General features: G+C 44.3%; 1 protein-coding gene across 2 annotated transcripts in view; it reads right to left on the bottom strand.

Moving 5' to 3' along the window:
* MDN1 (midasin AAA ATPase 1) overlaps positions 1-13,476 on the bottom strand; it is a 476,296-nt gene that overhangs the window by 367,211 nt on the left and 95,609 nt on the right. For both annotated transcript variants that reach the window (XM_073589565.1, XM_073589566.1), the window contains exons 16-18: positions 6,728-6,936; positions 6,491-6,594; positions 4,938-5,082 (exon numbers count right to left, since the gene is read on the bottom strand). In XM_073589565.1, the coding sequence (XP_073445666.1) occupies positions 4,938-5,082; positions 6,491-6,594; positions 6,728-6,936 (458 nt within the window). The remainder of the gene's footprint in view (positions 1-4,937; positions 5,083-6,490; positions 6,595-6,727; positions 6,937-13,476) is intronic.

Raw genomic sequence — 13,476 nt, 5'->3', positions numbered from 1 at the left:
TGGTCCAGTCACGGCTGGTGATGAGGCGGCATGGATAAATCTGGGTCCATCTGATAATTTAGCCCCCCGATCCCCTTACCTACCCCCAACCAATCAGTAGTCACCTTCAGCGTAGCCACGCCACCTTACTGGACGCTTGGCCAATCAGTGCGCACGTTACACAGCCATGCCCCTTCCGACGAGCATGTTTTTTGGCCTAATGAGAAAGGGTGTTTATCTATCCTTCTCTCCCTGTCCAGCGTGGAGTGTGTCTGCCTGCAAAGCTTGTGAAGAATCTTGCACCATCTGTAGAATTGGGCACTGTGTCAATCTACTTCAGGATCCAAAGCTGCCTCAGACTCCAAAGGACACAGCAGGCATCCATCACTAACCTGCACTGGGGATATGGGAGACACTGCAGCCCGAGCAGCGACAGTGACGTCTCTATTATCAGGTAGGACCAGCCCTGTTTTCTCTCTCATACGGGCTTAGCTCTCCCCGGGAGCAGTCCTAGTCCCTCACTTGTGCCACAATCTCAGGCATTCCTGACCCCATAATCCACGATGCCTGTGCCATCTGTAAAAAAAAGAAGTGACCTTCATTCTAGTCTTTGTTCTTTCTGCCTGTCCTGCTGCCCCTCCACCGTGTCTGCCCCACAGGAGTAATCCTACGCCCTGGATGAGAGCACTCCCCTCCCTCCGGAATGGGCTGTTGCAATGTCTCAGTCGGTTACCGACCTGACAAAAGTTTCGTAGTTCCTGGTCCAGGTCTTGGAGCGACTTCCACATTTGTCTACTGCTACCAGTGCTCCGAATGCCTTTTACGTGATTCGCACACATCTGACCGCGACATTCACAGGGATAAATTGGGTACAAAGCAAGGAAGCGAGCTCTTTACAGTTTTTCCTCTAGTTCCCCAGGTCCCTCTGCATTCTCGTGGATGCATTCCTTACCCCATGCTCCCTCCTCGGAGGCGGCTTTTGGGTCGGATGTTGTTTCCCAGCCTGAGTCTGCGTCCGATACGGCCCAGACCTCAATGATGCAGGACATGGTCAATAGCCTTATCGTGGCAATTACGCAAATTAGGAACCTAAGGGAGGATGAGGCACCTGCTCAGGAGCAGTTAGCTTCCTTCAACGGGTAAAATGTCCTTCCGGGGATTTCCCTAATCACAGGGAATTTGAAACGATTATGTCTAAACACTGGGAACACCCTGAAAAGCGCTTCTCAGGGAGGATGCAGCTGCACATTCTCTATAGACATCATTGGTAATTGGGCAGAATCCCCTAATGTGGATCCGCTGGTTTCTCGCCTGTCTTCTTGGATAGTCTTATCTCTACCGGACAGTGCATCTACTAAGGAGTTTAAGGATAGACAGCTGGCCCCTTGGCCAGGTCAGCATTTGAAGCAGCTGGAGACTACTTTTGTCCCACTTTTGCCTCCACCTGGAGCAAGAATGCTTCGTCAGGGTATTCTAGCGGCAGCTCGTCGAGATGGCAGATTTTGCAGGTCAGATTGTCCATGCCTTCAAAGTCTGAGCGTCTTTTTAATAAGAGGCGGTCACTTTTTCATTCTTCTCGATCCTTCTCTGCTTCATGGACTTCCGCCCAGTCTTCAGGGTCCCGTGCCGACAGGTTCTCCTCAGCGTAAGGCTGGGGGTCACACTACGTTATGGCAGTCTGTTAAACGGACTGCGTTACACCATGGTATAACGCGGTGTAACGCAGTCCGTTAACGCCGCCATAGACCCTTATTACGTGGTGCATGGCCGTAAAGCAGCACGTGTTCAAGACGTGTCATTCACTGACGAAGCCTCGGACGCGGGCTGCATGAAGCATCAGCGCTAGCGGTATAGCATAACGCATATCGCGTTATGCTATAGCATTAACGCAGCCCATCAACGCTATGTGTTGAACGGGCTGTGTTAACGCTATGTGAACCTAGCCTAACTGGTCACCCCCACCCGGGAATTTCTTCGGGGTGGGAGGCTTACTCTCTTCTCTTCCGGCAAGTATGGTGGTCAACGAAGCCCGGGTCAGAGAGACAGTCAGGCCTTCCACTTTACGCACAGGGGTAATCGTACCTGTTCCCCGGAACGAGCGGGTTTCAGGGTTCTACTCCAATTTTTTTCTTAGTTCCGAAGAAAGATGGATCGCTTGCTTCGTTTCTGGACATCTAGCGATTCAACTGTCAGGTTCAGATTCGTCTTTTCAGGATGGAGTCTCTACGTTCGGTAATCACCTCCATGGAACCAGGAGAATTTTGTTCTGTAGACGTTTAAGATACTTATCTTCACATGCCTGTTTGTGTTCAGCATCAGAGATTCTTATGGGTTGCAATCCTGGAGGATCACTTTCAATTCTCGGCTCTTCCCTTCGGCCTGCCCTTCGACACCAGAATATTCTGGGAAGTCAGGGCAGTGATCATGGCCATCCTTCGCTACAAAGAATTCCTTACTTGGACAATCTTCTGATCAAAGGGCTGTCCCGCTGAGACTGTGACCAGAGTCTTCAGATCACCTTGGACACTCTGGTCTGCCTTGGTTGGATTGTCAACAGAGAGAAGTCTTCCCTGACCCCAACTCAGCTCCTGGTGTTTCTGGGCATGAGGTTCGACACGACACAAGCCCACGTCTTCCTACCAAAGGAGAAGTTGTTATCCCTCTTCCAGGGGTTCCGCATGCTAAAGCGACCGGCTCATCTCCCCCTGCGGTCCTGCATGGGGTAGTTATTTGCCACCATGGAACCGGTGCCTTTTGACCAGTTCCATACCTGTCTTCTTCAACTGGCCCTCTTGCTGGCTCGGGACAAGAAGGCCGTCTCTCTAGACCAACCTGTGCTTCTGCCTCTCAAATTGAGGCAGTCTTTACCTGGTGGACGCTATCTACATCAATCCTACGAGGAAAGTCTTCCTTCCTTCCGGTGTCAGGTCATCCCCTCCGACGTCAGTCTTCTCTGATGGGGAGAGGTCTTTCTTCCTCAGCGTAGGGTCCCTGGAATGCCCAAGAAGACGCCCTCCCCATCAATCTCCTGGAGATCAGGGCAATTTTTCTTTGCCCTTCGCCGCTGGCAGACTCATATAGTACTCATACAGTCGGACAACGCCACTGCCGTGGTTCTCATGAACCATCAAGGTGGGACTCACAGCAAACAGGTTATGGTACAGGTAACCAGGTTTCTGCGACGGGACAGAAGATCGCGCTCCCGCCTCATCATCCATCCACATTCCGAGGGTGAAAAATTGGGCAACCGATTCTTTGAGCCATCAGGGTCCTGGATCGGGCGAGTGGTCATTCGATCCAGTCATTTTCACCAGATATGCCAGAAATGGGCACACCGCATGTTGTCCTGATGGCGTCTTGGATGAACCCTAAAGTTCCTCAGTATGTAACCAGGCCCTGGGATCTCTAGCCATCGGCTGCCACTCTAGCCATTGGCTGCCATGCTCTGGTACTCCTGTGGTTACATTTCCAACTGCCCTTTTTCCGTCTCTCCCCTAAATTCCGAGAATCGTGAAAAAGTTCAAGGCAGAAGGGATTCCAGTAATTCTGATGGCTCCAAACTGGCCAAGACAGGCCTGGTACCCAGGACTGGTGAACGTGCTTATGGACGCTCCCTGGAGGCTTCCAGACCGTCCGGATCTTCTTTCGCAAGGCCTCCTCTTCCACCAGAGTTCACAGTATCTAAGCTTAAAGCATGGCCATTGAGGCCTAGTTCTAAGAGAGGTTGTTTATTTTACCTTCAGTTCTTTCAGACCATGATCTGGGCGAGAAAACCGGCATCCTCACGTATCTATCACAGATACCTCTTCCGGTGACGTAAGGACAACTATTTGGTTCCTATGTCTTTTTCCCTTCCTTCCATCCTTGGTTTTATCGACAAGCGGCCATTGACTCAGGTCTCTCTCTCTCTGTATTCTTAAGGGGCAAGTTTAAACTCTCAATTCTTCACCAACGAGATCTGGTGTCTCGTGCTCAGGTAAAGACCTTTCATGAAGGAATCGCCCACCTGGCACATCCTTATCATTCCCCTATAGATCCATGGGATCTTAACCTTGTCCTTGGCACACTCCTCATTCCGTTTTTCTCTTCTTAGTTGCCACTACGGCCATCAGAGGAATTTCTGAGTTGGCGGCATTATCCTGCTGTTGTCTGTTCCTAACTTTGTATCTTCTTGGCCAGTTGGTCACCAGGCCTGGGCTTTAAAGATTGTGAGGCCACGATCTGGTCATCTTTGCACACCTTCGCAAGGTTTTTCCAGATATCTAATCATGTCTTGTCCGATGCAGCCCTAGGAAGGAAAAGTGTTGCAGGCGGCGGTTATACACCATCTGACCTAAGTCTGTTTTTCCTTTGCATTCTTTCTGTTCCCACCCTTGGGGATTGCTTTAGGACGTCCCATGGTAACCTGTGTCCCCCAATGAAGCAATAAAGAAAGAAGGATTTTTGGTACTCACTGTAAAATCTCTTTCTTGGTGCCTTCATTGGGGGACACAGCACCCTCCCTAATTGTTTGTACCATTATTGGGCCTAAGTGCCTTTGTTCTTGGGTTCGTACATATGTTAAGTTTTGGTTGCTTCTCCTACTGCCTTAGCACTGAGGTACTTTGTGCCTGTCGGTGGGTGTATACTGCAAAGGAGGAGCTATATTTTTTTTTGCCTAGTGTCAGCCTCCTAGCGACAGCAGCATACACCCATGGTTACCTGTGTACCCCAATGAAGGCTCAAAGAAAGAGAGTTTACGGTGAGTACCAAAAATCCTTCTTTTTATGCTATATAGATCAAGAAACAAAGAAAATGGAAATTGATCAGCATTTTTTAGCACTGCCTTTGAGTACAGATTATGGTGAGGATGAAAACTCGGTAGAAGTCGGCTACACAAGTTGTTTTTAAAAGGTAAAACACATGCCCCTAATTGGTCATTTACGGTAAGTGTAATTATATGTTCGAGAACAATATACCTGTATCGCCCCGGTCCAGCAGAACAAGAGAACCCGAGGAGCCCTCAAGTAAACCACACAGGCACTCCAGTGTTTCAGCAGCAGCCAAGTTAAATTCATCCAGCAAAATCCACTCTCCTTTCTTCACAGCCTGAGCCAAAGTACCCTATGGTAAAACAGGAGAATATTATATAATGAAAAAAATAGCTTTGCGGCTTTAAGGATTTTTATTTTATTTTTTAGCTTAACATTTTTTTTCTGACTGATGTAACAATAGACTTGTCATTTGTACTGCATGATGAATGCCATTGGAAAGTGGGGCAATAAAAGTTATTCAATGCACATTATGGTATACAAAATTACAACTTGTCATACAAAAAATAATTTTGTAGCTTGCATAACTTTTGCTCATAAGGAGCCATTAAGATGTTTGTTTTTCATGTACAAGTTCTGTGTTTTTTTCAGAGATAAACTGTACTAGATACAAAAATTCTATGGGGCTGTGCACACGACCAATTTTTTTTTGGATATTGAGCTGCCCATGCCTAATTGGGGACACATCCTCTATTGAATTAAAATATACTATATTACATAAAAGTCTGATTTATACAATAGGTTATTTTCAGATTGCACATTCCCATTAAAAAACAGTCGTAACAAAATAGGGTTATTGCTATGTCCACCAATGAACAAAACAATCTTTTGCGTAGTAGTAAAAATTTTCTCGCCCATGTCATTGGCAAATTCAGATGGTGACCATGGGACCTTTAAAAAGCTTGAGACTGACTGATTAAGAGCTTGGTCTGACAGATATTCCCTTCACATCACAGATACAAACGGAGAGGGAAGTAGATAGGGTAACCTCTGCTAGACCTTATTCAGACCTCAGTTTTATTGATGTATGAGAAAAAGCGACTGAGTTTCATCAATGATTTTCATCAGTTTCACCAGATTTTCATCAGGTTTTTGCACTGATGAGAAATAAAAAAAAGTTTCTTCTCCACCTTGTCCTATAAGTCAGTGAAAACGGATGGCATCTGGGTGATTTTTCCACTGACCCATAGAATTGAATTGCAGATTTTGATCTGACATTTGGATCAATATCAAAGATGTCTTTTCGATTTTGTAAGGTCCACTAGGTCCGAAGAAAAAAAAACAACGTGTGAACAGCCACATAGACTATCATAGGTTGTAGGTACAAGAGCTACCTGTGCAAGAAAAAAAAAACAACAGATAACACTCGTACGTGAAAAACTAATGTCAGAATGAGGTTTTAGAATCTCATGAGATTCCACACATCTGAGACAAAAGTTAGGTATGTGAAGACTAGAAAACGATTGGTTTCATTAATTAACATTTGCAAGCACCTTTTCATTTTCTTGGAGAACCCATTAATATCTGCCTTGGATAAAAGAAAAAATATTTTCAATTCGTAAACTTTTTAAAAGTTTTATATTCTTAAGTGTTATATATGTCCTGCAATGTACGCAACTTGAAGTAAATGCTGAAATTATAATTTTGCATTGTAACAATTTATTGCAATATAAAATTATGTTTTCAACAAAGAAATTTACCTCTACAAATGCAAAAAGTACAGCGTTCTCAGTCATCCTCATTTGCTGCTGGGCTTGATTAAGACGCAGAGAAAACGCTTCCCATTTTTCTTTTAACAATAATTCTAATAGGAAGATAAAGTAGGCAGGTAAGAAGAATGATATATATCTGAACGAATATGAGAAGAGAAAGATGGTCACATCATGAAATCAAGAACTAAAACGACACTTTGTCCAAGCCGTTCTGTGCCAACTCACCGGTGTCTCCAGCCTGAACCTTGGCCATGGCGTTTTTCAGAACATGTTGCATTAGTTTAAGGAGATCCTGCCATCTCTTCTTTTTATAACATGTGTTAATGTGGCCCAAAAATGCTGTGTTTTGTTTCCTTGAAAACGTTTGTGTAAAAAGCCTCTCAAAGCCTTCACGCAAAGGTAACCATATTAGTCTGTGGTCCACAGGCTTGTACCTAAAATCAGCAGATTAATAATAATAAAGAGAGAGAGAATGGTCACTTTCCACTAAGTATTAGTCATTTTGAAAGGTAACATAAAATTTATTATTGGATACCCTTGTTTGGAAGAGAAAAGTAGACTATTTATGTCAGTAAGCTTGTGGACTATAGAAGGAGAACCACACAAGCAGATTATTGTCCACAAAATGGACAGTGACTGCAATGGGAACCAGTCACGTGAAAAAACGCTATTAACCTGCAGATATGGGGTTAATCAGCAGGTTAATAGCATTCTACACCGGCCCGGCACCTTCACTTAAAAGGCCCGCTGCCAGCAAGTTAATTTTATTCCTCCCAGCAACCTCGCTCTTTCAGTCACAGGGGGCGCAGCTTTAGTGACTGTTCTCTGCAGAGTGAGTAGCGGCTGTAACCACACTCCCGGAACTGACTGACAGCTCACACTAATGAGTCCATCAGTCAGTGGAGGGAACGTGGTTACAGCTGCTACTTACTATGCACCAAGAGGTGATTGCATCAGCACCAGCGTCACCCTCATGGGTGGTAGCATAATAAAGTGCACATGGTAGCAGGACTCAGTGCTGGGCAGGTTCAGAACGCTGTTAACATGCAAGTTAACCCCATATCTGCAAGTTAATAGCATTTTTTCCCCATGACAGGTTCCTTAAAAGTAAAAATAACAGTGATAAAGGAATCATCATTCCAGAAAGAAGACAGATTAGAAGTAGATTACCAGGCACCGGTTTTTAGCAGTTACATGATATTTACAGGCAGATTTGTTGCTGAAATTCTGCTTCCTCATCTGAAGGAGAATATATTTGCAAAATGTGCATAGATTTCAGCAAATCCTAAAGAACTACATGAGACAGCTGTAGAAATTTCAGCAACAAATATGGCAAGCGTGAATTTACCCGTAGCATCTATCCTTTAAGTATTCTGATAGCACATGTACATCTAGGCCATGAGCCTTTTCACATGTCCTTTTTTTTCTGGGTAGGAGAGTTAACAGAACAAACATACATAGGCCGTAACCAAACAGCAACTGTTAATGTTAAAGAAAAAAAAAAAAAATTGCGTGGGCTCCCACATATTAATCATAATCAGCAGATGGAAAGCCGACGGCTGAGGGCTGATGTTATATTTCTGGGAAAAAGCCAATAGCCATAAAGGTTCCCAGGATATTAATATCAGCTCACAGATGTTTGCTTAGCCTTTACTGGCTAGTTTACAGGGGAACCCCAGAAAAAAATTGACATAGTGTCCCCCTATAAAATAAAACCAGCAAAGGCTAGGCAGACAGCTGCGGGCTGATATTAATAGCCTGTGAAGGGGCCGTGTATATTGGCACCCCCCAAGGCTAAAAACATCAGCTCTCAGCCGCCCCAGAAATGAAGCATCTTATACAATTCTGGTACTTAGCCCCGCTCTTTCCACTAACCCTGTAGTGGTGACAAGTGTGGTTCATATTTGTGGGGTTGATGTCACCTTTGTATTGTCAGGTGACATCAAGCCCACAGGTTAGAAATGGAGAGGACTCTATAAGACATCTATCCATTAGTAATCCTATATATGATAAATAAACATACAGCCAGAATACTTTATTTCAAATAATGACACTGACTCCTTTATTGAATCTAAATTAACCATACTTTTTTTTTTTTTAACAGATACATTGTTAATAACTAAATTCAAACAGATTACAAAGTGCAGACATTACAATGTCCAACAAGGTCACATATTTTCAATTACACCGCATCCCCTCCTTCCCCCCTTATAGAAAAAACAGCAACATATACTCAGAAGTACACCCTCCTTTCGGGATCAGTGTCTCTCCAACCACGGTGTCCACAATGAATTGAACATTTTTTCCCTTTTTCTTTTGGCACAAATACCTTTTTCGATATTTACAATAAAGTCTGATTGTCCAATAAATTCTTGTATCGTCGGCGGTTCTTTATTTATCCAGTGCCTGGCTATTAATTTATGTGCAATGTATAACAACCTAGCTATCGTAATTTTAACTGATTTTGAATCTGAATCTCCTCCACATAACCCAAAATACAAACCACAGGATCCCACTTAATTCTACAGTCAAACATTCCTTCTATAGTGTTAATAACCACTGTCCAGTACGAGTCAAGACTGGAGCACTGCAACAACATGTTTAAGATCCCGGCCCCATCAGCCTGACAACGAGGGCATCCAGAAGTCAATCTCAGCCCTGCCCTAAATAGTCTTTCAGGTGTCCTATATATTATATGGAGCACATATACAGTACAGACCAAAAGTTTGGACACACCTTATCATTCAAAGAGTTTTCTTTATTTTCATGACTATGAAAATTGTTTATTCACTCTGAAGGCATCAAAACTATGAATTAACACAAGTGGAATTATATAATTAACAAAAAGTGTGAAACAACTGAAAATATGTCTTATATTCTAGGTTCTTCAAAGTAGCCACCTTTTGCTTTGATTACTGCTTTGCACACTCTTGGCATTCTCTTGATGAGCTTCAAGAGGTAGTCACCGGAAATGGTCTTCCGACAGTCTTGAAGGAGTTCCCAGAGATGCTTAGCACTTGTTGGCCCTTTTGCCTTCACTCTGCGGTCCAGCTCACCCCAAACCATCTCGATTGGGTTCAGGTCTGGTGACTGTGGAGGCCAGGACATCTGGCATAGCACCCCATCACTCTCCTCCTTGGTCAAATAGCCCTTACACAGCCTGGATGTGCGTTTGGGGTCATCGTCCTGTTGAAAAATAAATGATGGTCCAACTAAACGCAAACCGGATGGAATAGCATGCCGCTGCAAGATGCTGTGTTAGCCATGCTGGTTCAGTATGCCCTCAATTTTGAATAAATCCCCAACAGTGTCACCAGCAAAGCACCCCCACACCATCACACCTCCTCCTCCATGATTCACGGTGGGAAACAGGTATGTAGAGTCCATCCGTTCACCTTTTCTGCATCGCACAAAGACACGGTCGTTGGAACCAAAGATCTCAAATTTGGACTCATCAGACCAAAGCACAGATTTCCACTAGTCTAATGTCCATTCCTTGTGTTCTTTAGCCCAAACAAGTCTCTTCTGCTTGTTGCCTGTCCTTAGCAGTGGTTTCCTAGCAGCTATTTTACCATGAAGGCATGCTGCACAAAGTCTCCTCTTAACAGTTGTTGTAGAGATGTGTCTACTGCTAGAACTCTGTGTGGCATTGACCTGGTCTCTAATCAGAGCTGCTGTTAACATGCGATTTCGGAGGCTGGTGACTCGGATGAACTTATCCTCCGCAGCAGAGGTGACCCTTTCCTGGGGCGGTCCTGATGTGAGCTAGTTTCTTTGTAGCACTTGATGGTTTTTGCCACTGCACTTTGTGACACTTTCAAAGTTTTCCCAATTTTTCGGACTGACTGACCTTCATTTCTTAACTCCTTCATGACCCAGCCTATTTTGACCTTAATGATCTGGCCATTTTTTGCAATTCTGACCAGTGTCCCTTTTTCAATGCATCCTAGCGATTCTCAGATTGTTTTTTCGTGACATATTGGGCTGCATGGTAGTGGTAAATTTAGGTCGATAATTTTTGCGTTTATTTGTGAAAAAAAATCAGAAATTTGGCGAAAATGTCGCAATTTTCAAATTTTGAATTTTTATTCTGTTAAACCAGAGAGTTATGTGACACAAAATAGTTACTAAATAACATTTCCCACATGTCTACTTTACATTAGCACAATTTTGGAAACAAATTTTTTTTTGTTAGGAAGTTATAAGGGTTAAAAGTTGACCAGCGATTTCTCATTTTTACAACAAAATTTACAAAACCATTTTTTTTTTTTTAGGGACCACCTCACATTTGAAGTCACTTTGAGGGGTCTATATGGCAGAAAATACCCAAAAGTGACATTCTAAAAACTGCACCCCTCAAGCTACTCAAAACTACATTCTAGAAGATTATTAACCCTTCAGGTGCTTCACAAGAACTAAAGCAACGTGGAAGGAAAAAATGGACATTTTAATTTTTCAAACACAAATTTTCTTTTAGCATCATTTTTTTCATTTTCACATGGGCAACAGGATAAAATGGATCCTAAAATTTGTTGGGCAATTTCTCCTGAGAACACCGGTACCTCATATGTGGTCATAAACCACTGTTTGGGCGCACGGCAGGGCTCAGAAGGGAAGGAGCACCATTTGACTTTATGAAAGGAAAATATGCTGGAATATTTAGCGGTTGCCATGTCGCCTTTGGAGAGTCGCTGTGTGCCTAAACACTGGAGCTTCCCAACAAGTGACCCCATTTTGGAAACTAGACCCCCCCCCAAGGAACTTATTTAGATGCATAGTGATCACTTTGAACCCCCAGGTGCTTCACAAATTGATCCGTAAAAAAAAAAAAAAAAAAAATACTTTTTTTTCACAAAAATTATCTTTCAGCCTCAGGTTTTTCATTTTCACATGGGCAACAGGATAAAATGGATACTAAAATTTGTTGGGCAATTTCTCCCGAGTACACCGATACCTCATATATGGTCATAAACCACTGTTTGGGCGCACGGCAGGGCCCGGAAGGGAAGGTGTGCCATTTAACTTTTTGAATGAAAAATTAGCTCCAATCGTTATTGGACACCATGTCGCGTTTGGAGAGCCCCTGTGTGCCTAAACAGTGAAAACCCCCTACAAGTGACACCATTTTGGAAACTAGACCCCTTAAGGAACTATCTAGATGTGTAGTGAGCACTTTGAACCCCCAAGTGCTTCACAAAAATTTATAACGTAGAGCAGTGAAAATAATCATTTTTTTTCCTCAAAAATGATTTTTTAGCACGCTATTTTTTATTTTCACATGGATAACAGGAGAAATTGGACCCCAAAAGTTGTTGTCCAGTTTGTCCTGAGTACGCTGGTACCCCATATGTGGGGGGGAACACTGTTTGGGCACACGACAGGGCTAAGAAGGGAAGGAGCACCATTTGACTTTTTGAAATAAAATTTAGCTCCAATCATTAGCTGACACCATGTCGTGTTTGGAGAGCCCCTGTGTGCCTTAACTTTGGAGCTCCCCCACAAATGATCCCATTTTGGAAACTAGACCCCCTAAGGAACTTATCTAGATACATAGTGAGCACTTTGAACCCCCAGGTGCTTCACAGAAGTTTACAACGCAGAGCCGTGAAAATAAAAAATATTTTTTTTTCCTAAAAAAATATTTTTTAGTCAGCAATTTTTTATTTTCACAAGGGTAACAGGAGAAATTGGACCCCAAAGTTGTTGTACAGTTTGTCCTGAGTACGCTGGTACCCCATATGTGGGGGGAAACACTGTTTGGGCACACGTCGGGGCTCAGAAGGGAAGTAGTGACATTTTGAAATGCAGACTTTGATGGAATAGTCTGCGGTCGTCGTTGCGTTTGCAGAACCCCTGATGTGCCTAAACAGTGGAAACCCCCCACAAGTGACCCCATTTTGGAAACTAGACCTTCCAAGGAACTTATCTAGATGTGTTGTGAGCACTTTGAACTCCCAAGTGCTTCACAGAAGTTTATAATGCAGAGACGTGCTTTTTTCCACAAAAATAATTTTTTAGCCCCGAATTTTTTATTTTCCCAAGGGTAACAGGAGAAATTAGTCCCCAAGAGTTGTTGTGCAATTTTTCCTGAGTATGCGGATACCCCATATGTTGGGATAAACCACTGTTTGGGCTTGGAAGGGAGGGAGCACCGTTCGACTTTTTGAACGCAAAATTGGCTGGAATCAATGGTGGCACCATGTCGCGTTTGGAGACCCCCCTGATGAGCCTAAACAGTGGAAACCCCTCAATTCTATCTCCAACCCTAACCCCAACACACCCCTAACCACAACCCTAACCCCAACACATCTCTAACCCTAATCCCAACCCTAGCCATAACCCTAACCCCAACACACCACTAACCCTAACACACCCCTAACCCTAATCTTAACCCTAATTCCAACCCTAATCCTGTGAGAGTGAACAAAATGAAAGAATGGAGTCTGCAGCCGGCAGATTCGGGCGGGCGCACTGCGCATGCGCCCGCCATTTTCCAAGATGGCGGCGCCCATGATCCGGACCCGTGGGACACCGGGAGCGACAGCGGGACTCAGAAGGTACCGGGGGGGGGGGGGGGGGTGAGGGGGGATCGGAAGCTGGCGGGAAGGGGAGGGGGGCAGATGATGACAGCGGTGGCAGATCGCCGCTGTCATTCAGTGGCAGGGAGGGTCGGATCGGTGTCACCAGCCATGTCCGATCGATGATACTGCAGCATTGGCCATGGCTGGATTGTAATATTTCATCAATTTTCATTGATGAAATATTACTATCGCTCTGATTGGCTGTTAAAAGTGAAACAGCCAATCAGAGCGATCGTAGCCACGTGGGCGCGAAGCCACGCCCCCTGTGGTGAATTACAAAGCCCCCTGTATCTGCGGGTCAGGTGACCTTTCATTGACCCCAGTCACCTGACCCGCAGGGGGGCTTTGAAGTCATGACACAGGGTATGCGTCATGGGTCGGATTGGCACCGAC

Source organism: Dendrobates tinctorius, unplaced genomic scaffold (genome assembly GCF_039654945.1).
Source record: "Dendrobates tinctorius isolate UK_male_01 unplaced genomic scaffold, ASM3965494v1 ptg000111l, whole genome shotgun sequence".
Taxonomy (NCBI): Eukaryota; Metazoa; Chordata; class Amphibia; order Anura; family Dendrobatidae; genus Dendrobates; species Dendrobates tinctorius.
This window is presented reverse-complemented; position numbering and strand designations above follow the sequence as displayed.